Raw genomic sequence first — 26,054 nt, 5'->3', positions numbered from 1 at the left:
CACAGGCAGGGTTGAGACACTTCAGGGGTCCGAGACTCATGCACGGGTGGCATGGAATGGGAATAACAGGGCTTCACGTATGGCCACTGGGGTGAGGGCTGCGAATATCTGTAGCTCCCTCTTTTACCACCTTCCCCCATTTCTTTTGGCACAGATGTCCCCAGAGATGGAGGCAGTGCTGTCCCCTCCTGCACATTTCTGATATCCGCATTGTCTCCTGAATGTGTTAGACAGCCGGAAGCATCAGTGCGGGTTACTGGGTGCACGAGCAGCCTGTAGTGTAGCCATTGCTGCCCAGTCTATGGGTGTCACTAGCTCAGGTCATGTGTATGCCCGGGCCATGCAGCCTGCTCTGTGGTGGCCCACATGCTGCTGCTCCCGCTTAGGCCTGTGCAGCTTACAGGGACTGGAGGGGCCGGGGAGGTCTAGAGCCTTGGAATGGGAGCAGAAAGAAGAGGGTGATGTTTTTTTAGTGGATGCCATGTTGGGGCAGCCATCCTGGCCAGCAGCGCCAACTTCAGTTCTGTGAGTTTCAGGGTACATTGCATACCCCAGCCTTTAAAGGTCTTGCAAGAGAGAAACTTGTTATTTGTGGTTTGGCCCTGTTTTGTCTAAGGAGTTTCTTTCTGTTTCAGAAAAGCTGGCGTTGGGCCAGACCTACAGTCCACCTAACCCAGAGAGTCCCTGGACCCCTCTTGGGCCTTTTGGCCTTTTGGTCTGGTTAAGTCTCAAAGCAAGATCCCAGGCATTGTTTGGTCCAAGGTAGCAGGTCTATGAAAGATTTGAGCAAATATTAGACACCTGCTATGGACAGCGAACTTGACCTTTGTCTTACTGCAAGTCCACACAGTAACCTTCTGGCAAAGGTGATGATGGACCCACTGTATGGCTAAGGAAATGGAAGCTCAGAGAGGTCAAGGAAGTTGCCCAGAGTCACCCAGCTAAGAAGTGATAAAACCCTGATGGGGCTCCCAAACAGCCTGCATCAGACCTGGTTCTGTCATATGAGGTTGAAGGAAGAAGACTAAGCCTCAGCTTCCTCCCCAGTTGCTGCCACATTGACCCTGGGGTTCCCTGGGACCATCCTGACTACTGCAGACCATCTATCTGGCTCTGTCCTCATGGGCACAGCCAACCAAGATTCATATTTACTGACCGGAATCTACTGGTGTACAATCCCCCATCACCATAACTAGAAAAGCCCCCCAGTTTTTTATCATCATTATAATTAGAAATATCATCTCCCATAGGTAGAAGGTAATTGATAAAATAATGTCACTGGGGTTGGAGAGATGGCTTAGTTCATGAAGTGATTGCCGTGTAACTGTGGGGACCTGGATTCTGATGCCCAGCACCCACGTACAAAGCCAGGCATGAGAGTCATAACAGCTTAACACCTTTAATTCCTGTACCCAGGAGGCTAAGGCAGGCAGATCCCATGAGTTCGTGGCCAGCCTGATCTACATAGCAAGTCTCAAGCCAGCCAGGACTGTATAGGGAGACCCTGTCTTTAAAAGAAATGAACAGAAATGGAACAGAAAGCCAGGCATGGCGGTCCACCTGTGGGTCTAAGTACCAATCAAGTGGAGGCAGGAAGACCCTTGCTGATCAGCCGGTCCGGCCACATCAATGTGTATCCTGCTCAGTGAGGGCGCCTCAGAAAACAGGGTAGAAAGTGTCTCCGTTTCTCCGGGCACATGAAGACACATGTGTTCACACGTGTACACACACTCAGATGTCATTAAAATCCAGAAACCACTTCAGCCTGACTAGAAGCCACGCCTGCCCAAGGCTTGAGCCTGCCGTCTGCAATTTTGCCAGATGCAGCTGGACAGGAATTGATGCTGCGGTGTTGTGGGCCCCTCCTGCAGGGAGCTGGGAGGCCAGTGCTCCCTGCTCTGGCCCAGTACCATCCCTGCTGGGGCCTAAGGCCTCCCAGCAAGCAAACCCGTCCAAACCCTGCCTGGAACTTTAAGCTTCCTCTTTATCCTTCCACAGCTCCCAATATTTCTCCCTAGCCGGCAAGCCATCTGTCGGCAAGCTCTGGCTAGCCTGATCTAATTTAGGTGACCATGCATGCTTGCAAAAGAAATGGTGTTAATAAGTTACTGGGGTGTGAACCAGACCTGCCCAGTGATCACTTCCTGGAATCTCTCTTAGAAATTTCTTTCTAGCTCTGGATTTTTTCCCCCTTTTTTGGGACAAGCTCTCATGCATCCCAGGCTGGTCTGAAACTCCCTTTATGGCCAAGGCTGACTTTAAGCTTCTGAGCCTCCTGCCTCAACTTCCTCCTGAAGCACAATGCCCAGTTTATGCGGGGCTGAGATCAAAACCAGACCTGGGGCAAGCATCACACCAGCTGAGCCACATTGCCAGTCCTCAGCTCTGGAATTCTTAACTCTTCAAGACAGCGGACAACATTGGCCCAAGCTGTGGCCTCTTCCGGAGTTTTGTGGGGTTTTCTGAGTTCCTTGACACTAGGACAAGATCACAAAACCACAGACTCGGTTTGCTTCCTGCCGAGGGCCTGAAGCTGCATAAATGTTGGTCAGAATATAAATTCACTTCATTAAGAAGGTGCCCAGCTCAAAGCCAGGCGGTGCTGGGGCGGGAGAGATGGTCGTCAGCAAACCACCCTCGGCTGTCAGAAGATGTCAAAGGGTCCGTTACGGCGCCTGGGTGCGGAAATGCTGAGCACTGCGGAAGGATGAAGAGGAAGATATAGTTCAGACAGGCTTCTGGGGAGAAGAAGGAACTGCAATGAGAAAGATGGGCAGGAATCCTTTAGGAGAGGGTCTCTTAAGTGTCCTTCCATCATATATTAGTCGCAGATAATCTTGGGGCTTCAGAATGGGCCCCCAAGGATCTCCTGTTCCAACTTCCACCTGTGGAGATGGAGGGGGTGGAAGGAGGGCGCCCCAGGTGGCAGAGGCTGAGTTGAGCTTGCAGCCTTGCTCATCCCGGCATCTCTGGCCTTGCAGGAGCACCCTCCAGCCATGAACCTGGACTCCAGCAGCAACCCATCCTCCACCACGTCCTCTACACCCTCATCGCCGGCACCTTTCCTGACCTCATCTAATCCCTCCAGTGCCACCACGCCTCCCAACCCGTCACCTGGCCAGCGGGACAGCAGGTTCAGCTTCCCAGGTATCACACCTCTGGGCTTTTCTGGGTCCCGAGGGATACCTTCAGATCTCTCCCCATCTCCCCCGAGAGCTGAGTCGGCAGAGCATCTGCTGAGCGTGGGATTAATGCACTTCATACAGACGAGGACGGTGGGGTTAAGGAAGGAGGAGCGGCTGGCCCGGCATTGTACACAGAGCCTGGCTTCCTAGGATGACCCGGGATGCCAGCCTGGGCTTGGGGTAGCTTCTGCCCGGCATCATCCTCTCTCAGAGCTGCTGTCTGAGCTTGAGAGTGCCATGATAGGCAGTGGGGAGCAAGAAACCTACAGTGCATCTGTTGCATACCCAGTTCTGTGCCCGGGACTAGCTACACAAAGAAGATCTCACATCCCTTCCTGTGCCACCCAGAGACCATAGGGAATTAAAATAAGGTGGTCACCGCTGAGCAGGTGAGGATACCGGGTCCTGGGGCAACCTTGAAGGAGCAGAGCTGAGCCCAGCTGCCCTCAGAAGCTATGCTCAGACCTGGGTGCCCCGGAACTGCTGGAAGAGGCCAGGATTGCATCCTGTCTTACCATCGGTTCTGGTCAGCCACACTGGGCTGCCCTGTCTCCAGGGTGCAGAGCAAGGCCCACTTACCTACATGGCACTTAGCTGTCGCCTTGACAAGAGATGGCAAACCTCAGTCCTGGGCTTATCTGGTCTTTAGTCCTCATGGGAAATGCTGCACAGTGATGCTCCTGTTTGTTGTAGCCCACAGGGTCCAGATCAGTCCCATCACTGGTTCCTAGAGTTCTAAACCCAGAAAGACAAGAGTGCCACCACACCCCTCAACCCTTCACCTGGCTAATGAGACCCACACTAACCCTATACACAGCCAGCAGCTGGCCAAGCAGCCCATTGGGGACTTTGGGACTTCTCTTGGGGGTGGTGAGGGGTACGACTCTTCCGTTCCTTGTTCTTGTGCCTTCCTTAATATGCATGTAGCTGGATTGCTCCTAACAGTGCAGTACCACCCCGCCCTCTGGTTTAACACAGAGCCACAGCCCCTGGATTAACTTCCTTTCCTGTTGCTCTGCCTTTGCTCTCTGAACAAGTTCTGTTTGCTAAACCATCTAGTTTGAGTTTTCCAAAGAAGGGCCAGTTTGAAAAGCAAGGGACACACACACAAAAAAGTCTTTTTTATTATATTGATCGGACCCTTTCCACTAACACAGATGCCCCATAAAGGAGATGGGTTTCTATCATCCCTTATGCAGAAGTATCACCTTCTCCATGATCTTAGTGGACTCACAGACAAATCCCTAGGGAACTGAGACGGCTTGAACCCTTCCCACCACTACCTGTCCTGTGCTGTCCAGGATCATCATAGCTGTCCTGCACAGGACAGCCTGGGCAAGCTCATATATCCCCCTTGTTCAGTAAGGCAGAGAGGTTAACTGCCTCCTCAGTCCCCAGAGCCTTAGCATGGAGTAGAGCCGAGGTTAGACTCTCCTAGAGTTCCAACTTCTTGCAAGGCCAAGGCCGGAGAATGGGGCCCATGTGTTTGAAACCAGCCCAAGCAAGATAGCAAGCATCTCAAAACCATAAGCAAGTGGCTGGTTCTCAGTCTGGAATCACAGCACTTAGCCCGATCCAGAATTCAGGCAGTGAGGTTAAGCTGTTTCCGGGCGGGGCCAGACTGAAGGGAACGAGGCTCTTCTGCACACACCATTGAACCTTGTCAAAGCCACTGATCTCCCTACTCTACCTGAGCCTCCTGACTCAAGGACATCTTTCTAGAACAAACCTGGTCCGAGCTTTTCCCCCATGCGCACTGGCCAGGGCTGTGCAGCTAGGGAACCACCGAGCTGGTGTGCTGCCGCCCCACCTCTAGTGCAGCAACACCACTCCGGGGCTAGCCACGCCCGACTCTATCCTAGTTTGGGTCTCTTTCCTGGATGGCTCCACCTTTTCTCACCAGAGCCCCTGGGGCAGAGCCGCCTAAGCCAATAACCAGTGCCTGCCCCCCAAGCCCACGTCCCCCTCCTCCCGCGCTGCCTGTGCACTGTGTGACTCACCTCCTCTTCTGTTTAAAGCTGCCTACTTCATTCATCATAGACAGCAGTTTATCTTCCCAGGTGAGTCTTCTGCGTGGGTCCACTAACTGCCCCTTGCTGGGACCCTCTCCATCCCACCCGGTGCCTTCTCCCCACACGCTTGAGTCCCCTGCAGCTAGGCAAGAGGGTGAGAAGTCCTGGAGGTGTGGACCTTCATGTGGGCAGTACCTTGCTGGATGGGACTCTGGAGTCCATCCATCCTGCCTAGTCTTTTACAGGGAACTGGTTCAGGGTCACACTGCTGTGAAGTGACAAGAGACAGATAAGAAAGCAGAACTCACACATTTGCAGAATGAGGGAGAGGAACTGCTTGCTGATGGTGCCTGGTGAATAATGAACAAGGCAAAGCCAATTAGGGAAAGTCTTACAGGCATTGGCATGTGTCAGCTGGCTTTGCCTTTCCCAGCCTTAACACACAGCGCCCCTTGCTGGCCCTCACTGGAACTACCTTCTCTGCAGAAAGTTTGAAGGAAAAACTTTCATTCAATAAGGCATGGATTGATTCCCTCCTACAAAAAAATCTACTTTTGCACACCTGTGCATTTGGCCATACTCCTTCCCCTTCTGGCTGTATAGGATCAATGCTTTTCTCCTCCCGCTGGAAATACAGTATTTCCACACAGTGGGCTTTAGCCGACTCTAATAGTCTTTTTTTTTCCCTCTGGTTTGCCAAGACTGGAAGACTCAGTATTTGGGTATTCCAGGCCTTTCTATCTCCCAGATCAGCTCCATTCAGGAATTGAGTTGGAGCATTTGGCAACCCTTATCCCTGTAACGCTACTTGGGTGTGATCGCCAGCTGTCACAGCTTGGGGGATCCGCCCCTTTTGTATGACCCCCTACCTCCCAAGAGCCTTCCTAGTTACCATCTCTAGGTTATGTATACTAGTGTTCCTCCCCAACCCCAACCGAGGAGCCACAGTGCTTCTTCCTGAATGGCCTATTTTGTCCTGGAGGTGGGCGTAGGGCCCCATATACCAGTTGTAACAGGGACATGTAGGTACAGACTGCACAATGCACTCTTAGCTTCCAAGAGCAGGTGTGAGGCTTCCCAGACATCCGCCCACACCCCCACTTCCTACGCCTCATCTAAGGCATGTGCAGCTTCTGGAGTGTTCTGAGCATGTGTGAACATGCTGGCCTGGTAGTCTAGAGGCCATATGGCGGTAGCCGGAGAGGCTGGAGATGTTTCTGAGGCCCGTGGACTCCCAACACTGACCAGGATGTCAGGCACATGTGTGCCCGCCCCGTTAAGAAGGCCCACAGCTTCTGTCAGAGTTTGGTTCCGCTGAGAAAACTTTTCAGCGAAGGAGTTGATCTGAGGGCTGAGGGGAAAGATCTTTGTCCAGGGGCAGGAGAGGGGCTGCTGACAGCTTGAGCAGTTTCTACTCACTGATTCTCTTTGTTGAGAGAGGGGAGCACTGACCCCTGCCACCACTCTTCATGTAGCACTTCGCCTTCACTTTTGGAAGGAACCATCTATTTCTGGTGCCCTGGAGGTGGGTCTTTATGCTACAGCTAGACTACCTAGGGTCAGGGGTCAGCCTCAGCTGCCCGGCCTGGAGCCTCCTGGTACACAGACTGAATTCCCTCTTCTTACCCAGAGCTATGGCACTAGCCACCCAATTGGGTGACCCGCACCTATACCGGATGTCAGTATCACAGGTGTTATCAGGTGGGTGCCATAGAGCTGCCGGCTCTGCCACTAGCTAGGCAAAGGGGGTCCCTACTTTAAAAAGTGACAGACAGCCCTGCTTCCTACCAGAAAGACTCTACAGAGGTAGTAGCGTTAGCTTTTGCCACTTGTAGAATCGTTTGGGCCCAGGGCAGTGGTATTAATTATTGGGGTCTCTCTAGAGTCACTCACGTGGAGCCTCTGCCAGGGGCAGCCATGTAGACCAAAGGCTGTAGACTGAGTCTGTGGCAACTTACAGAACGCAGTAAGATCCCGGTGGAAATGGCCTGAGGAGCAGCTCAGGAGAGAGGGGGTGCCCTAGTATGCCAGTCTTTGGGGATGAAGGCAAGCTCTCTCACACTCTGCTCCTGTTATTTTTTTCCTACAGACCTTTCAGCCTGTTCTCAGGCCGCCCCGCTGTCCAGCACAGCCGACAGTACGCGGTATGAACCCTCCCCAGCCATCTCCCAACCCACCCCTAAATTTCTGACCCTCTGAGCCTGGGAGTTGATCGCCTCCTGGCAGAACAGTGAGCCCTGAGTGGGGCTGGGTATACAACGGCAGCAGGCTTGTGGCCCGCGAGGGAACGGAGGTGAACAGAGACCAACTAAACATAGCTCCTACCTCTGGATCCCCTCCTCTCCATTAGGTTTGCTTGAGCACTTGGCTCTGGGTCGCTCAGTTCTCAGCCAGTGAAGTAGGTCTCCCAGAAGGTACAACCACTCTGAGGGGTTAGATGACACGAGTTCACATAGCAAGGATGTGATAGCCAGGTCCCAGAGGCAGGAATGTGGGGCCCTGCACCAAATGCCCACCCTCATTCGCACCCACTCCAGTCAGCCTCCTGCCCGAGTCCCCAGCATTCACGTTGCCTAATCCAGGACCACCCCCCACCCCACCCCACCCCCCGCCCAACCCAGAGTCTCCTTGACAAAGCCCATTTCACTCTTAGGCTCGATGACCAGCCCAAAACAGATGTGCTGGGTGTTCACGAAGCAGAGGTGAGTAGGAGCACCATGTATGAGACCCAAGGTAGCTGCCCGTGCCCCCTCCTTAGGGTGTACGGGGTAGGTGGAAGGCATGGGGGAGGAGGGTGCTGAGCCTGTTGCGACTGGTGTGGGTAGATACTCGCATCGGAGAAGAATGTGAAGTGCAAGCTAGGGAACTCACTGAAAGAACCTCTCTATTCTCCTGTTCTCACTCCCTACCCACAGACCTGGGCCTGGGAGCTAAGTCAGTCAGCCTGGGGTGGGAGTTGGCATCTCTATGCTCTCAGAGCTTGATGGGTGGGTTCTGATCCCTGCCAAGAACCGCTGTCTTCATCTTAGTCAGGTGTGGTGATGCACGCCTGTAATCCCAGCTCCTGAGAAAGTAGAGGTCAGGAGAATCAGAAGTTCAAAGTCATCCTCAGCTACATAGTAAGCTGGAGGTGAGCCTGGTCTACACGAGCCCTTGTCTTAAAAAGAAAGAAGCCACTGGCTTGGCCTTCAAGTGGAAACGTGAACCAAGCTTGGGTCTCTGCAGTGCAGTGCAGTGAAGGCAAGGAGCATGGTGTGTTCAGACAGAGAGGACCAGGAGGCCAGGGTAGCAGGCATGGTGGTGCCTGGCCAGTACTCCAGGAAGAAAAAAAGACCCAGACTCCCTCCCTCCCTCTTCTTTCAGGCTGAGGAGCCTGAGGCTGGCAAGTCAGAAGCAGAAGATGACGAGGATGAGGTGGACGACCTCCCCAGCTCCCGCCGGCCCTGGCGGGGCCCCATCTCTCGAAAGGCCAGCCAGACCAGCGTTTACCTGCAAGAGTGGGACATCCCCTTTGAACAGGTGGAACTGGGCGAGCCCATTGGACAGGGCCGCTGGGGCCGGGTGCACCGAGGCCGTTGGCATGGCGAGGTGGCCATTCGGCTGCTAGAGATGGACGGCCACAATCAGGACCACCTGAAGCTGTTCAAGAAAGAGGTGATGAACTACCGGCAGACGCGGCATGAGAACGTGGTGCTCTTCATGGGGGCCTGCATGAACCCACCTCACCTGGCCATTATCACCAGGTAAGCCACCCCTTCCGGGCCCGTGAGCGGCACATCCTTCCTGTCCCTGCAGCCTGCTGCTTTCTGTGAGTGCCCCGGAGAGTGTGGAAGGGTTATCAGAGAGAGGACGAAGAAAGGCAAAGATGAGGCATCGTTTCTGCGTCCACACAGGACCACTGACCGACATCAGAGCCGGGTGTGGCAACGCACAACCTGGAGTGCTAACACTTGCAGGTTGAGGCAGGAGAATCTTGAGTTTAAGATAGCCTGGACTACACAGCAAGACTCTGTCTCCCATCCAGATAATAATAGTAGTAGTAGTAATAATAATAATAACAATAATAATAGAAATAGTAGTAGCAGCAGCAATGATAATAACAATAATAATAATAATAATAATACCACCACCTCTGGGCATAAAGAAAATCCCAGTGCTCTGAAAAGATAGAAAGCAGATTCTCTGCTCACACCACCTTGCATGAGTGCTTTTCCCCAACAGAGGTGAGTGTGGTTAATCTCAATATTCCTTTCATTAACATAAAGCAGGTTGAGGACCTGTGAGACAGCTCAGCAGGTTAGGGCGCTTGTTGCATAAGCCTGACAGCCTGATCTTGGTCCTCAGAACCCACAGTAAGGAAGACGATTCCCACAAGTTATCCCCTGACCTCCATAGGCATGCTGTAGTATGTGCACACATGCACATACACACACAAAAAATAAAATAAAATAAAAAATAAATGCAATTTAATTGTAAAATATATGACTAAGATTGCGCTGGTTCACATTTTACTTCTGTCCGTTGACGGGAGCCTGAGGTCTACTTAGGTGTGCGTGCTGCTGAGGGAGGAGTCCAGTGCCTTGCAGATTCAGCGAGTGCTGTGCTGAGCCATGCCCCAGCCAGTCCTGACCGTTCAGTGTCCTTATGTATCTCACCTGCTTCTGTGCCTTACTTGTCAGTCCCTGACAGGGAAGGGACCCTGACAGAAAACAGGGACCTTCCCCAGAGCAGCAGGCCAGCCTCAGAAACACTTGCCTGAGCCATTTAAACTGTTGACTTTTAAAATCAGAAAAAGGGGCTGGGGGTGGAGCTTGGTGGGTAATAACACCTGTTGTGTACGCATGAGGACCCAAGTTCAGATCCTGGCACTGAGGTTTATAGAGGGGTATGGGGGCGGTGGGGGGCCCACACGAAGATAGCCTCTCAGTAGAGCTGTGACTGTCCTGGAACTCACTATGTAGACCAGGCTGGTCCCAAACTCAGATTCACCTGCCCCTGCCTCCTGAGTGTCAAGAATAAGGATGCACAACAATGTGCCCAGGTTTACACTTAGCTTTTGAAGTGGTTGCTGGGACCAAACTCAAGTCCTCATGACTCCATTCCAAGAAGCCAAGAGAATCATCTCCAACATGAGACACCCTGGACCTGGACCAGGACCTGGACCCTGTGCTTTGGGGGAAGCAAGCAAACAACCCCCCCACCCCACCCCCGCAAACAAACAGCCATCTTTTTCTTTGTTTTCCTTAATGCAGTGAACAAGTAAAATTTGCCCTTGTTCTCAGAAGTAAAGAGGAACTGTGCAGTGTCGGATCACTGGAGCCCCCCGACCCATTCTAAAAACGGGTCCCCACTCAGAGCAGCCCCAAGAGTCTCCAGGGAGTCCACCTGTGGGTGCCCGGCCCTGCAGCCTCCTCTGCCATCCACCCACCCTCTCTCACTCAGACCTCCATTCCAGAAGAGCTTGGAGTTAGCGAATGGGGTTACACAGAGAGGAGCAACAGGACACTCCTCAGTTAGCAACAGATGGGATACGCTGGGATCTAAAACTAATGAAAATGATAACCTTGGTGGTGAGTCCTAGAGACTCACTGTGGCCTGCTGAGAGTCCCGGAGGCTGAGTTCTTCCCTGTCTGAGTTCTCCTGCCCCGTGTGAGGATGGGATGGGAGTGTGGTGAGCTGTGTCATGTATGCATGTGTAGGCAAGCTACAGCAGGAATCCTGGTTAAAGAACATGCCCTTTGGAGTGTGTTGGTTGGGAAAGAGAACCTTCTAGAAGCAGGCGGTCGCAGTTCCCCTCACAGGTCCCATGGAGCTAGGGCAAACCTGTACTAGCTCCTGGCCTCTTACCCAGCCCCACTACTCAACAGCTTCTGCAAGGGGCGGACGTTGCATTCATTCGTGAGGGACCCCAAGACGTCTCTGGACATCAACAAGACTAGGCAGATCGCCCAGGAGATCATCAAGGTAAAGGTGGGGTTGAAGTTGGGGGTTCCAGCCACCTCTACAGGTCTTGGTCTTTCCGTAGGCCATAGCTGCCTGTGTCAGGTGGTTTGTGGCTCCTCTGTGTCCTAGCTGGGGCACCTCAGCCAGGGTCCCCATCTCATCCAATCAAATGCAGAACTCCACTGGGTGGGGGTGGGGTGGGGTAATAGAACTGAATTAGCTGTGAGGAAACACTGCATGCTCTAAAGACGGTGTCACTCTAGCTGTGACCTCAGGGAGGTTGTTTAGCCTCTCTGAGCCTCAGCTTCCTCCCCTGTAAATGCCAACACAACCTCTTTGATTAGGTCAGAGCAGAGACAGTGACACCATCTGTACAGAGAACAGTGTCATGGAGCTAGCGGGCTTGGTGAGGATTTCTTAGCACCAGCAGTGGGAAACAGTGTTTCACTTCAGGACATAAAAAGACCCAGGCTTTCTGCAACTTTGCTGTTAGTTACTCAGATCCAGGCTTCCTGAGAGCAGGCCCTTTTGATCAGCGCAGGCAGCTCTTTTCCACTCTCATTTTAAAAATTAATTAAAGGGAGCCTCTCACTCATTGTTTAAACAACCTGTTATGAGGACTGGAGAGGCGGCTCAGTAGCTAAGAGCACTTGCTGCTCTTGCAGAGGATCTGGGTTCGATTCCTAGCACCCATGTGGCGGCTCACAAGCATCCTTAACTCCAGTTCCAGGGGATCCGACACCCTCTTCTAACTTCCATGGGTACCAAGCACCCACATGCTGCACATACATACGTGTAGTCAAAACACACATAAAATGAATGAATCTATTTAAAAAAAAAAAATAGTAAGATAAAGCCAAGTGCTGTAAATAGAAATCATGAATTCCAGGAAGATTGAAAGCTTGAAACCAGCCTGGACCACATAGGGAAGGGAGATCACCATGTCTCCAAAACAGAAAACCTAGACCACTGAATCCAGCTTCCACTCCTTTTTAAAATAAAAGCCTGTCTGTGCTGAAAGGCTGCATCCTTTCAGGCTGGGCATGGGTCTCAGTTGGTAGAGCGCTTGGCTAGGATGCACAGAGCCACGGGTGATGACCAGAAGCCTTTCACTGGCACACACCCGTAATCTCCACTTAGAAGGTGGAGGCAGGAGGATCACCCTTGGCTACCAAGCAAGCTAGCCTGGGCTACATGAGCTCCTGTCTCAGAAAAGAAGAGTCGCCCCTGGCAGCTGTGCTTCAGTTTGCCTTCTATGTCCCACCCCCACCCTGTCCCCTTCTCTGTTACATTCTGTGTGTATGGATGTCTTTAGAAAAGATCATCACAGTGGCATTTGGGGACAAACTAGGGTTTCAGTCTGTCCCTTTCCCATGGTCACACTTACAGATTAAACCTCCAAGTCCAAAACCCCAAGGTGTCAGTCACCTGTGCCTCCAGTGTGGTCGGTGGTCTTTCACCAGGGACTTTGCTCCATCTCCCCATCCCACACCTGAGTCCTGCTGCTCCCCACTTTCAGACCGTTCTCAGAACTGGGAGCTGTCCTCTGAGTCACGTGACCCAAGATGGCCAGAGTGACCAGTTGCAGGGCCCAGAAGGAAAGTGACTCAAAGGCTCTGGAGTTGCCTCTGCCTGCCTCTTGTCCCCCCCAGCCCTGTTTCCTTCCTGCTGAAACCCCTCCTCTCCCCCCACCCCCCCGGGGGGCCCCAGCTCACTTCCACTTTAGAGTGATCTGAGATTCCTTGAGAGTCAGAAGTGGAGCAGAGGGACCTGACCTTCAGTGAGAGGCTTGTAACCTTGGAGGTTGCCATAGAGACCCGGGGAAGCCCTGGGAAAGGACTGATGGTCCAGGGTCTGCTCCACAGCCTGTCTCTTCAGCCTGACCCTTCCAGCTGTCACATCTGGGTTTTGTTTGTCTGGATGGTTATTTTGTTTTGTGACAGGGACTCACGTAGCCTAGGCGATCCTCAAACTCACTGTGTAGCTGAGGATGACCTTAAACTCCTCCCTCCATCTCTCAAGTCCTGGGATTGTAAATGTAACCCACCAAGCCCCACTCAATGTCTGTGATGTGATTAAGCCTCATAGAGGGACAGCTCCTTGTCCCTAGTCAGCCCACGATGGACTCTGTCACTGGGGCACCTGGGAAAGGCTGTGCCTGGTTTAGGAAATGGCAGTTATATTTTATAAAGTTTGGTGTGCACTTCAGTCAGAGTCTGGGGAAGGGCCTCTCACCAGAAGACAGGCCCGAGGGGAGGCTCGAAGCCTTGCACCCTCTTGCGTCTTAGAGCAGAATTCACTTGAGTTAAGCTCTCTTCTGATACTTCTGATACTCCCTGCAGTGGGTTTGTGTCTGTGGTTGATACTGTTTCCTAAAAGTGGCTTTTATGTTTCTAGGCATGAGGCCCAAACTCCCTTATAGCCAAGGACACTTCTGGGAAACCTCATGGGGAGGCTGGGAGGTGGGAGGAGGCCACAGCCAGACAGGCCATTCTATCATGAGTGACAACAGTGTCTTGCCCCAGAGGTGTCAGGACCCTCTAGGAATCCTGAGAACTTGAGGATTAGTGCTGAGTAGCTGTGGCCTTAATGAGATCAGATTGTCAGGTCATAGGCTCTGTGTGCCTGACCCCTGAATGCTCGAATGCTGGTGGGAATCACACACCACATTTCACCTGGTGTGTGGCCATGGCCGCACAGTGCTAGCCTCTGAGTGGGGATGGAGCATGGAACTCAGACCTCAGGCTTCATCTAGGGTTCCTGCTACCATGACGAAGTATTAGCTACAGCTCAACTTTAGATCTCACCCTGGGAATGAATGTGTCTGTTGCCTGCTCCGAGAGCTGCCTTGCAGAAGGGCAGAACCCAGCTAGGCTCTGTATGCCCCAGCCCAGATAATAAGTCTCCTCTCCTCTCCTCTCCTCTCCTCTCCTCTCCTCTCCTCTCCTCACTTTCTCTCTCTCTCTCTATCTCTCTCTCTCTCTCTCTCTCTCTCTCTCTCTCTTATGTGTGTGTGTGTGTGTGTGTGCATGAGGGGGGGAGGGGAGGGAGATGGGAGAAAAGAAGCAAGGGAGAAAGAGCTGGGACTGTACATGGTTGGCAATTGTGTGCCACAGAGGCCCAAAACGGGCCCTGGATTCTTTGGAATAAGAGTTACAGATGGTTGTGAGCTACCCTATGTGGGTGCTAGAAACTGAACTCTGGCCCTCTGCTAGAGAAGGAAGTGTTCCTAACCACTGAGCCATCTCCCAGCCGTGGTCAATTATTTTCTAAGTTAGTAATGCTGAGTACTTAACACAGGACCATATGCATGCTTACTGCTAAGCTACATCACAACATCACTGCTAAGCCCATATCACTCATCTCTATGCTCCTTGACTACCTGAGACCACTCACCGTGTCCACACCCCACAGTTACCCGAGTCTGAGGTGGCTGTTGGGCAGCAGAGTGGCATAGAAAGAGCATCAACCAGCTTAAGGTCAGATCTATGCTTCCTGTCTAACTGCTGTGTGACTTGGGGCAATTCACTTGCCCTCTCTGAGCCTCAGTTGCTTCATCTGCAAGCTGAGGACAGTATCCTCCTGCCTGCTGTCTGTGTGAAGATTGGACCTGGGGATGGATTCTGTGTGGTACCCCAAGTAAAGCCTCAACCTCCATCTCTCAGTGTCCCCCACCCACTGACTCAAGGTTGTCTGTCTTCCAGGGCATGGGTTATCTTCATGCAAAAGGCATCGTGCACAAGGACCTCAAGTCCAAGAATGTCTTCTATGACAACGGCAAAGTGGTCATCACAGACTTCGGGCTGTTTGGGATCTCGGGCGTGGTCCGAGAAGAACGGTGAGTCGGGGAGCTGGGGCATTGTGTAGGTGTGGAGTGCCCCCAGCTGTGTTGCTGGAGAGAACCTTGCCACACAGGCTAGGTCGCCTTGGTTCAGCCCATGCTCTTTCAGGCCAGAGTTGGGTGTGGTGATATTTAGGTCCCTCGTGGTACTCAGCTTCCAGGTGGGTACCATGTAGGCTGAGTCCCCTGGCTTATATTCAGCTTGGCTTGTCAGTGATGGGTGAGGGACCAGGCTGGTCCCCCCTTCATGAGACAGAACATTGGGGTTTAGTTCCTGTGGTTGTAAAGGGTTGGGGTGGCAAGAAAAGCCCCAACCTAAGAATGGGAGCCTAAGGAAGAGTGGCAGGCCAAAGAGTCAGCATGCAGGTTTGATATCCCCAGTCAACCAAGACCTAGACAAACCAGCTGCTCTCCCAGCACGGGGACTCAGACCCTGTCACTGACGGCTCCCTGCCATTCCCAACTGTGGCCTCCCTCCCTAGACGTGCCCATCCTATTCAAAGGCAAGATCTCCTGCCCCTCTCTTGGCTTTCTATGTACCACATGTGAGTACAGATGTGTGTAGTCAGGCCATCCGCTCCCCACTGAGGTGTCCTCCTTGTCCTGACCTCCAGGCGTGAGAACCAACTGAAACTGTCACATGACTGGCTGTGCTACCTGGCCCCCGAGATCGTAAGAGAAATGATCCCGGGGCGGGATGAGGACCAGCTGCCCTTCTCCAAAGCAGCCGATGTCTATGCATTCGGGTGAGTCGACCACTGGCCCCCAAGTGCAAACAAGAAGGCCCTGGGGGGTGGGAGGTGTGCCTTGGAAAGTCATGGCTGTGCTAGCTCGGCAGAGTGACTGACTGCCTTTGACCTCTGGTCTCTGGCACCTAGTGTGGGCCAGCCATTGTGGAGCTCTAGTAGCTCACACTGTGGTGTGTCTCCACAGGACTGTGTGGTATGAACTACAGGCAAGAGACTGGCCCTTTAAGCACCAGCCTGCTGAAGCCTTGATCTGGCAGATTGGAAGTGGGGAAGGAGTACGACGTGTCCTGGCATCTGTCAGCCTGGGGAAGGAAGTCGGCGTGAGTAGAGGGATGGAAGGACAAGTGTGGGCTGGGCATGTGACATGACTAAGAAAGCTTTCACAGTGGTGCAGGCACAGGGACTGTTAATATCGTTATATGGAGAACAAAAGTGTCAGGGGTGTGTGCCTTGTGTTGGCAACGTGTGCAGGCCACACCCCTGGATGTCAGGACTGCAGAGGGTGCTGTGTGGCTGAGTGGACCCTGAGAAGAAAGCCTTCTTTCTGTCATGGCAGCTGTTCCGAGGGTTCTCAGCGGCTGCTCCTATATTTAGTCCTGCCTGTCCAGTCTCTGCTCTGGAACGCTGAGGCGCCCCCTAGTGGCAGGGCCGTTCTCTATGCTTTCCAAGAACCCTGCATTTACCTTCAGGCATTGTCATGTTCATAGGATGTACCTTCCATCTTGAAAGGCCATCCGCTTTCATTCTGACCTCTCCCATTTCCATTCTATTTTTTTCTTGGTCGCTGACAGGTTGAGGGGGAAGGAAGGTTGGCGGCTCATCTGATTCTGACTCCACAGATGCGCCGGGCACTTGAGAGCTTCTTGGGGCTCCTTGGGAAATGCTCTGTCCTCGTGCCTCACTCCCCAGATGCCCACACGCCACCAACCCCTGTGCCTCTTTACAGGAGATCCTGTCTGCCTGCTGGGCTTTCGATCTGCAGGAGAGGCCCAGCTTCAGCTTGCTGATGGACATGCTGGAGAGGCTGCCCAAGCTGAACCGGCGGCTCTCCCACCCTGGGCACTTTTGGAAGTCAGCTGAGTAAGTCCTCCCTCCCTCTGTGAACCAGACCTACCATCCTGAGCGCCTCTGTCTAGAGTGTCTGAGGGCGCCCTCTGCTGGACATGCATCAGACCACAATCCGAGGCTTCCACAGTATAGAGGAGCTGAAGGAGTCTCACCTCCCCAGTTGGTGCGGGAGGCCCCCTGTAATAGGGGGGGGGCACCTCCTTTCCACCTGTGGAAATCCACACATCACCGTAATAGACCGTCACTGATACCAAGCCCAGGCTAGACCATGGTGGGAGAGTTGTGCCTGAGAGAAGGGGTCAGAGGTCAGGTCCATGTGAGTACCAAAACAGCCCCTAATAAGCAGCATCAGTATTGCTTAGGCTGGCACCCACTTAGTCACTGAACTGTTGAGCACTGGAAGGTTGCCGCCCCCTAGTGGGCCACGCCACTGAGCTATGTGTCACCCGTGTCAGAAGCCTTTCCCCCTAGCGGTCCTTTGTGTCCTGAGGCACAGAGCAGAAGAGGCTACTGTCACCTCCCCTGTATTCTGTCTTGTTCTGTTTCTACTTGGGCTCTCTGGCTTCCTCTCCCAAAGACGCCTCTCCAACCACAGCCCTTTGTCAGGATCTGGGTCCCTGTCACTTGTCTTGGCTTTCACGGTGGGCGTTACATAAGATCCAGAGTTGCACAGACTTGGCCAGTCGTCAGGCAGCAAATCCTGTAACCTGGGCAAGGGAGGTGCTGGCATTGGCAGTGGGGGAGGGGCCACGAGGCCCCAGGGCTGAGCCCTGTGCTGCTTGTTGCTGTAGATCTTCCTTAGGCCCTCTGGGTACAGGCTTCCTCCTCTGTGAAACCATGCCAGCACCGGACACTGGCATTCAGAGACGACTCCTGTTTCTGGAAACCAATCAGCCCCACGTTCTCAGCTCACAGATGGGAGAGGAGTCCACTAGTTGGGACCGTCACCAGGCCACAGCCACCAGCTCCCAGGCTTCCGTGGCTTCCTCGGACATGGGGTCTCTAACTCTCACTTCTGTTTTCTTTCCTGTCGGCTTCATCACTTTTCGTTTTTGGGGGGGTGGCGGATACACTGGCCTGTCTTGTCATCTCCCCTGTTCTACCATCCTGACTCCTCCACCTGTCTGCTGGCTGCCATCACCCACCGGGCTGGACCGGATTGGACGGCTCTCTTCAACTGCTGGTGAAACGGTCTCGGGCACCCCTAGCCGCTGGCGGAGCCGCTACTACGGGAAAGGACGCTATGGTCACCCCGACTTTAAGAACTCCTGTCCAGTTCTGGAGGAATAGTGTGTTTCCATCATTCTCTCGTTTCCTGCCTGTGTGTGGCTGTCCTACCCACCCTTCCCATTCTGTCTCTGCATGCCAGCTTCTCACATTCTTGCTTTGGTTTCCCATAATCCATAATGACCTCTTGCATCTGAAATGGCCACCAGACTTGTGTTCCTCACAGAGGGTTAAAGAAATGCACGGTGTGCAGCAGGGAGGGCCCCTCTCCATACCACAGGAGCTAGCTACCATGTTGACAAGGGGGGTTTAGCGCTCAAGTGAGCAAAGCAAGTCCCCCCAAGTCCCGCTACGGCTAGAGCTCAGGAGAGACGAATCCAGTGATCCAGTTGTGGTGATGTACGCCTATCATCCCAGCATTGAGGAGGCCGAGGCAGGGGGATTTAAAGTTTGGGTCTAGCCTGGGATATATAGTAAAATGTCAGAAATAAAATCATCAGTGGCAGCTGGGTATGGGGATGGGCGCATGCCTTTAATCCCGGCACTTGGGAGGCAGGGGCAGGTGGATCTCTCTGAGTCTGAGGCTGAGGCCAGCCTGGTCTGCACAGTGAGTGCCAGAAGAGACCCTGTCTCAAAAAGCAAACAAAACAAGCACAAGTGAATGGCTGGGGGTGTGGCTCCATGTAGAGCTCTTGCTTAGTATTCACAAGCCTGGGTTTGGGCTCCAGAACTACACACATTAATAATGATAATAGTAATAATGAACGTAGGCAGGGGAGGAGCCAAGAAAGCAGAAGTGATCATCTCTGAAGCCAGTTTGATCCTCACGGGGAGCCCTGTGGTACCTACAACTGCCCTGTGGGAACTTGGAGAAGATTCCCTGTGCTTGTCCCCAGCCATTCTGAGGGGTGGAGGTGGGGATCCTGTTCTGAGGTGGGTCCCTGGGCATCTGGCCTGGCCAGGCCCCTGAGCCCTGGCTCCTTTAGGCTCAGACTCTGATACCACTCTCTCCTCTGTCCCTAGGTTGTAGACCTGGCTGTCTTGCATGCCCTGGGGCTTCCTTCCTCCTAATCACCGACTCAGCTTCGTGACTTCTGCTAAGACTCAAAAAATGCCAGCGGGCACTAACCCAGGGGACTCGATCTCTGCTGCTCCAGACTCCTCTCTGTGCTCCGTTTAACAGCTTCCCCTCCCCTCCACATGGCCTGTGGGTGCCTGACTTTTGTCACTGCCAGGGGAGGATGGCACTAACGGGGTGACCCTCCAGGTGGAAGAGCAGCTTTCAGTCGCCTTCCTGGATAAGATGGTCTCTTTTCTCTTGTTCTCCCAAGAGTGGCTCTTGCTATGTTCCTCTGCTCCCTAGCCCTTACTAACACCTTCATGAGCCCCTGCTGAGCATGCTCAGGATGGGGAGGGGTTCGGTGACCCTGAGACATTGTTCTACAAAGGGTGTCACAGTTCGGAGCTGCCCAAAGTCAGCACTGAGGTCATGGACCTGACTGGAGTCCTCTCTTTCTCTTGAAGACAGGACACACACACATACATACACACACACACACAGATGAAAGGCATCAGTTAAGAAAGGCTGGGTCCAGCCGGGCGTGGTGGCGCACGCCTTTAATCCCAGCACTCGGGAGGCAGAGGCAGGCGGATTTCTGAGTTCGAGGCCAGCCTGGTCTACAGAGTGAGTTNAAAAAAAAAAAGGCGGGGCCCTGGGGAAGAATGGAAGGAAAAATATGCCCACCACCTCACCAGAGTTTCCCTGTTCTCTGGTCAGTGAGGCATGGTCTACAAAGTGAGTGCCAGGACAGCCATAATTAAAGAAATAAACCATGAAACGAAAAAAAAAAAAAAAAAAAAAAAAAAAAAGAAAGGCTGGGTCCTTAGGAGCCACACTCAAAACTGTCATAAACAACGTGATACCTGCCACCAGAGCTTAGTAATGGAGGCAAACCTGCTGCCACATCTGTTAGGAGTTCATGTCCGTCCCTGACCAGATTTCTGCAGTCAGGCTCGGGATTCTGCTCCATAGTGGCCCCAGTATGAGTGCCCCGTGTGAGTGCCATTTCTAAAAGGAGTGTGTGGCATCGCTGGTCCTCAGGCCTGGCTCACCCAGTCCCACATCCACATGAGGCAGCCAGGGTGGAAACTACAGCTACCGCCATGCTGGGTGCTGGGCAGTCAGGTGAACAAGCATCTGTTTTCCCCTCAGCCCTGCCAGGAAGGGAATGTAGCCGAGGCCCAGGGCTTAGGGAGGCCAGGAGCAGCTCTGCCAAGACTGTGGGTCGAGCAGTCGCCTTCACTCAGCTCCTCTGCTAAGCTTAACCAGCGACAACCTTAACTCTGGACTGGACGAGGCCAGCAGAGCTATAACCCGTGTCTCTGCTCCTCTTCACAGCATTAACAGCAGCAAAGTCATGCCCCGCTTTGAAAGGTTTGGCCTGGGGACCCTGGAGTCCGGTAATCCAAAGATGTAGCCAGCCATGCACGTTCATGCAGAGAGTGTCTTCCTTCCCGAAACATGATTACGAAACATGCAGACCACCACCTCAAGGAATCAGAAGCATTGCATCCCAAGCTGCGGACTGGGAGCGTGTCTCCTCCCTAAAGGACATGCGCGCCCGCGTGCGTGCGTGCATCACCAAGGTGTGTGGGGCTCAGGATCGCAGCCATACACACAGCTCCAGATGATACCACTACAGCCAGTGTTTACACAGAGGTTTCTGCCTGGCAAGCTTGGTATTTTACAGTAGGTGAAGATCATTCTGCAGAAGGGTGCTGGCACAGTGGAGCAGCACCGATGCCCTCAGCCCCCATTCTGGAAGACCCTGCAGCCGTGAGGGGCCCAGGGTTGAGCCAGACGGAAGAAAAGCCGCATGGGTGTGGGCTGTACCCGGAAAAGGGCAGGTGGCAGGAGGTTTGCTTTGGCCTGTGCTTGGGCCGCGAACCACACTAAGGAGCAGCAGCCTGAGTTAGGAATCTATCTGGATTACGGGGGACCAGAGTTCCTGGAGAGTGGATTCTGTTTCTGCTCTGATCCAGGCCTGTTGTGCTTTTTCTTTTCCCCTTTTAAAAAGGGAATAGCCACACATCTGTGGAGATACCCACTTCTTTATCTGAGGCCTCCAGGTAGGCACGAAGGCTGTGGAACTCAGTCTCTATCATCAGACCCCCACCCCCAGTGCCTCATTGACCCCCTACCCCCAGAGCCGAGGGCTAGCCCATTGGGTGTGTGTACAGTGAGTTCTTGGTGAAGGAGAACAGGGTCGTGGCAGAAGCAGTTTGCAGTGGCCCTAGCATCTTAAAACCCATTGTCTGTCACATCAGAAGGTTCTAGACCTACCACCACTTCCCTTCCCCATCTCATGGAAACCTTTTAGCCCATTCTGACCCCTGTGTGTGCTCTGAGCTCAGATCGGGTTATGAGACCGCCCAGGCACATCAGTCAGGGAGGCTCTGACGTGAGCCGCAGACCACTGTGTTCATTCCTATGAGCTGGAGGGGCTGGACTGGGTGGGGTCAGATGTGCTTGGCAGGAACCATCAGCTGCTGAGCAGGGTGATCCCTGAGCAGAGGGTAAGCAGCATCAGACTCCACAACCAGAGGAAGAAAGAAATGGGGGTGGAGCGGAGACCCACGGGCTGAGTCCCGCTGTGGAGTGGCCTTGCGGCTCCCTCTCAGTTAAAACTCCCAGTAAAGCCACAGTTCTCCGAGCACCCAAGTCTGCTCCAGGTGTCTCTTAAAACAGGCCACTCTCTGAGAAGTTGTGGAAATCCCCTTCACCTAGGCCCCAGCACAGTTATTCACACTACCGGAGAGCTGGGACAGTAGCAAACTGACCCCACCTCTGGGTGGGGAGGAAGAGCCATGAGCCTCTGTTCAGATCAGCATGTGCTGTCCAATCATTTCTCCACCCCTTCAGCTTTCCACATTAGCCTCCCTACTCCAAAACTGAGTTTTGTGTGCCCCCTGCCTCTGGCAGTCTCATGCCTGCACCGACCCAGAGGCCACAGTGCCTGAGGCTCAGGCCAGTCTCTCACTGTCTAAGTGTTGCGGTGTCGATGTCCTCCAGCCTCCCCTCATGGTAGAATGTGAGCCATCAGGCTGCCAGCTGAGTTAACCCTTTTCAGTTATCCCCTGACAGCAAATCACAGCAAGTGGCACACAGCCTACTGACAGCAGCAAGCCTGGGTCTTGATTTGTGCTGTGAACATCACAGTTAAGAAAGCTTTGAGCCCTGCATTGAATGTGGTCTTGTGCATTGGCTGATAGGAATAGTCGTGGCCCCTGGCTGAAGGAGCTGGCCATTTTCTGGGGGCCAGTGTGCTGGGGCTGCCATCTGCCCCGGTGGAGCTGTAGTTCTAGGGCCCTCCTCCTTGCTTCCCAAGTCCTGCCTCTGCTCGGCCCTTCCTGTAAGAGAGTTCCCACCATGACCCCCACTTCCTTTTCTACTTAAGTGACTGTGAATTGAAGTTAGGGAAACTTGCCTCCTGCGCACTCTCCTCGTCTCCTGGGAGACACATGAAGGATGACAGATACTGTGAATTCAGCCCGCATAGCCACTATGAAGGCAGTGAAAAAGGCCCAAGCTTTGGAGAACCTGCCCACCTAAGGTGTGAGGCCCTTTTTCAGGCACCCTGGGTTCCCAGCCTCACCCCGAGGGAGACCTTTTCCCATCAGAGTGGCAAGAAGTGAATCCTAGCTAGTGCTGGGCTGCTCTAATGCACCCAATCAGAGCCCTCGGCCATTGTCTTCTTGGTCCAGGCAGGGAGTGGCAAGCCTGTGTTGCTCTGTAGTGACAGGGTGGGGTGGGACAGCCACGCTGTGCTGCAGCGCTGACCAGGATACCATCAGTGTGTACACTTAGCATCTTCTGTGGCCATGAGGCAGACATTTATTTGCTTATTTTGAATGTGATGTAAAATTTGTACAGTAAAAGTTTTTATATTTTCTATCAATTGCATTTGTCTTCCAGAAATGCTTTAATTTAAATTAAAATGGTTAGTCTTGATGAATGTGTTACACTGGGGTTTTTGCCACTGCTAAGAATGAATGTACCCTGTGGCTCAGCCAGGCCTAGGGGTCTGGAGTGTGTGAATAAAGTTTATCAAGGTATCCGGAGACTCCTGTTTGTTTTGAGCAGTTCAAATGACTGTTGGGGACCATGTGGGTAACTGGCATTGGAGGGCAAGAATGGAGGGCACAGGGTCTGAACCCTGCCAGGGGTTAATGAACCTCCCTAAAGAAGGTATTATGGAGCCAGGACCAAGAGGATCAAGAGTTCAAGCCCACCCTCAACTAGATAGTAAGTTCCAGGCCAGCTGAGGCTACATGGGACCCTAACAGAGAGAGGGAGAGAGAGGAAGGGAGGGAGGGAGGAAGGGGGGGGAAGGTTATGCCTAGATCTCAAAACAGGCTGGAAAGATGGTGGCCCAGTGGTTAAGAGCACATCCTGGTCTTGCAGAGGACCAGAGTTCAGTTCTCAGAGCCTAGGTTAGTTAGGGTTTCATTGCTGTGAAGAGACACCATGACCAAGGCAACTCTTATAAGGGGCAATATTTGAGGGTTGTTTATAAGTTCAGAGGTTCAATCCATTGTCATCAAGGCAGAAAGCATGGCAGCATCCAGTCAGGCTCAGCAGGGAGGGGCTGAGAGTTCTACATCTTCATCCAAAGAAAACTGGGAGCTGGGAAGAGGGTCTCAAAGCCCACCTCCATAGTGACACACTTCCTCCAACAAGACCACACCTAATAGTGCCACTCTCTGGGCCAAGCATATTCAAACCACCACAGTGTCCGGTATCGGTAACCCCAACTCTCTGAGATCTAACCCTGGCCTCTATAGACACCTGCACTCATGTGTGTATGCACATACCATACACACACACACAGTGATGACCCCAGCAGTAACAGAGTATGTAATGCAGACCCAGTTGGTCTCCTATTAGCTAAGGTGCCTTTCCCATGAAGGAGGGGGAGCAGAATTGGTCTCTGATCTCTGGAAGCCTCTCCATTGCCAACTCACAGGTACAGAGAGCTGCTTTGGAGGTTGGCAGAAGCAGCGCAGACGAGAAAAGGAACAATTCGTGAGGGCTTCTGCTCTGAATCTCTCTCCTTCCTGTAAACCCTCCTCACCATGCTGTGGAGTAGGACTCATGGGAAGGCAGGTAAAGAGATCAAGGAATTGACCCAATTGTGGGATACCGAGATGACAGCTCAGATCTGACCCTGACCCCTCACCAGAAGCCAGAGATCTTACTGCTCAGTTACCGAGCCCCTGCTGTGTTCAAAAGACAGTGCTGAAGCCGGGGAATCGGCTCATTGGCTAAGAGCACTTACTGCACAGTCTTGAAGAGCCAGAGATTGGATTCCAGTATCCACGTAACAAGCCGAGAGTCTCACAAATCCTACAGCCTCAGTCTAAGGGAAAGTAGGAACAGGGTGACTGGGGCTTACTGGCTTCCAGTCCAGCTGAGAAAACACGTGCCTTAGGTTCAAGAGACCTTGACTCAAAGGAATAAGTACAGAGGGCTGGGGGAGACACGTGCTATCCTTCTCTGGCCTCTGTGGAATCATACACTCACACGCACAAAGAGAGGCTGGAGACAGGGCTCAAGAGCACAGGCTGCTCATCCGACTCCCAACACCCACACGACAGCTCACAAAGTATCTGACTGCAATTCCAAAGGATCCAACACTCTTCTGGCCTCTGTGGCACCAGGGCATGGGCATATATATAGGCAAAACATCCATACACATAAATCTTTAAAAAGAAAAAATGTTTAAGCAGTTAACTAAAAAATATATTTTTAAGACGGTGCTGAACCAAGCGTACATTCTTGATATTCCAGCGCCTGAAAGCTGGAGTCAGGCGTGTCAGGAGTTCAAGGTCAGCCTAAGGCAGATGAGACCCTGCCTTACCTGGAAAGATTCACAAACTGAAAATTAAGCAGCATCTACTTTTTTTTTTTCAAGACAGGGTTTCTTTGTGTAGACCTGGCTGTCCTGGAACTCATTGTATAGACCAGGCTGGCCTCAAACCCATAGATCTGCCTGCCTCTGCTTCTCAAGTGCTGGGATTAAAGGCATGTGCCACCATTGCCAGGTTACAACGTAACACTTTTTAAAGATTTTTTTAAAAAAAGATTTATTTATTTATTTTATGTATATGGGTACACTGTAGCTATACTGATGGTTATGAACCATCATGTGGTTGCTGGGAATGAAGGTTGCTCACTCCGGTTGATCCCGCTCACTCAGGCCTAAAGATTTATTTATTACTATATCTAAGTACACTGTAACTGTCTTCAGATGCACCAGAAGAGGGCGTCAGATCTCATTATCATATGGTTGTGAGCCACCATGTGGTTGCTGGGATTTGAACTCCGGACCTTCGGAAGAGCAGTCGGTGCTCTTAACCACTGAGCCATCTCTCCAGCCCAACATAACACTTTTTTAGAAAGTGTTTTAGGTTGTATGATAGGAGCATGGGGTTGCATACACCACAGGGCATGTATGGAGGTCAGAAGACAGCTCTCCAGAGTTGGTCCTTCCACCAAGGAAACGCAGACCAATGATTGAGAGTCATGGTGTCAGCCCCCAAAAATACTAATTGTGAATTAGAGAAATATCACCAAGGAAATTCAGAAACACTTAAATAAAAAAGCCACAGTTGACAAACTCCTCTTCCAGCCCATTCACATACCCTCAGGTACCTTTTTACTCCGAAGTTCCTTTAATCTTTGTGACTTCCAACTCTGCCTTGTAAGACAGCATCAGCAAAAGCAAGTCAACAACAACAACAACAACCCTGCAAACTGATGGGCTGTTGTCAAAGAAACCTGCTTAGGGAGAAATTAGTTTTCTAGAGAAAACAGGTTGAGAGCAGAGGTAGGGGCATGGAATAGAGAGCAAGAAACTGCTCAATTCAGTAAAATCCGAAGCTGGCTCTTTGACAGGATTTACCCAGATTCATAAACCTGTAAATGGACTAAGAAGACAGAAGGCTGGAACTGTCAAAACCAGGAATG

General features: G+C 52.5%; 1 protein-coding gene and 1 long non-coding RNA gene across 9 annotated transcripts in view; one reads left to right on the top strand and one right to left on the bottom strand.

The window, feature by feature from the left end:
* Positions 1–23,140, top strand: part of Ksr1 (kinase suppressor of ras 1) — a 132,588-nt gene extending 109,448 nt beyond the window's left edge. For 2 of the 8 annotated variants that reach the window (XM_029483585.1, XM_029483589.1), the window contains 12 exons: positions 2,982–3,147; positions 5,204–5,245; positions 7,287–7,341; positions 7,851–7,899; positions 8,561–8,940; positions 11,065–11,161; positions 14,845–14,978; positions 15,596–15,727; positions 15,915–16,050; positions 16,677–16,810; positions 18,007–18,087; positions 20,424–23,140. In XM_029483585.1, coding sequence (XP_029339445.1) covers positions 2,982–3,147; positions 5,204–5,245; positions 7,287–7,341; positions 7,851–7,899; positions 8,561–8,940; positions 11,065–11,161; positions 14,845–14,978; positions 15,596–15,727; positions 15,915–16,050; positions 16,677–16,810; positions 18,007–18,087; positions 20,424–20,502 — 1,485 coding nt within the window. In that variant the 3' untranslated portion in view covers positions 20,503–23,140. Of the gene's footprint in view, positions 1–2,981; positions 3,148–5,203; positions 5,246–7,286; positions 7,342–7,850; positions 7,900–8,560; positions 8,941–11,064; positions 11,162–14,844; positions 14,979–15,595; positions 15,728–15,914; positions 16,051–16,676; positions 16,811–18,006; positions 18,088–19,048; positions 19,652–20,423 lie in introns of those variants that run through there. The other 6 variants (XM_029483586.1, XM_021177248.2, XR_003838017.1 and 3 more) reach the window with 5 other exon arrangements.
* On the bottom strand, positions 1,337–12,781 carry LOC110305328. Its single transcript, XR_002379149.2, has 7 exons — positions 12,662–12,781; positions 8,687–8,836; positions 8,115–8,261; positions 7,619–7,620; positions 5,593–5,677; positions 5,186–5,465; positions 1,337–3,920 (listed from the first exon to the last, which is right to left on the bottom strand). It is a non-coding gene; the product is annotated as an uncharacterized LOC110305328 (long non-coding RNA).
* Positions 23,141–26,054: the final 2,914 nt, after the last annotated feature.

This window comes from Mus caroli, chromosome 11 (genome assembly GCF_900094665.2).
Source record: "Mus caroli chromosome 11, CAROLI_EIJ_v1.1, whole genome shotgun sequence".
NCBI classification, from domain to species: Eukaryota; Metazoa; Chordata; class Mammalia; order Rodentia; family Muridae; genus Mus; species Mus caroli.
The sequence above is the reverse complement of the archived record's forward strand: the minus strand, read 5'-3'. Positions and strand labels throughout refer to the sequence as shown.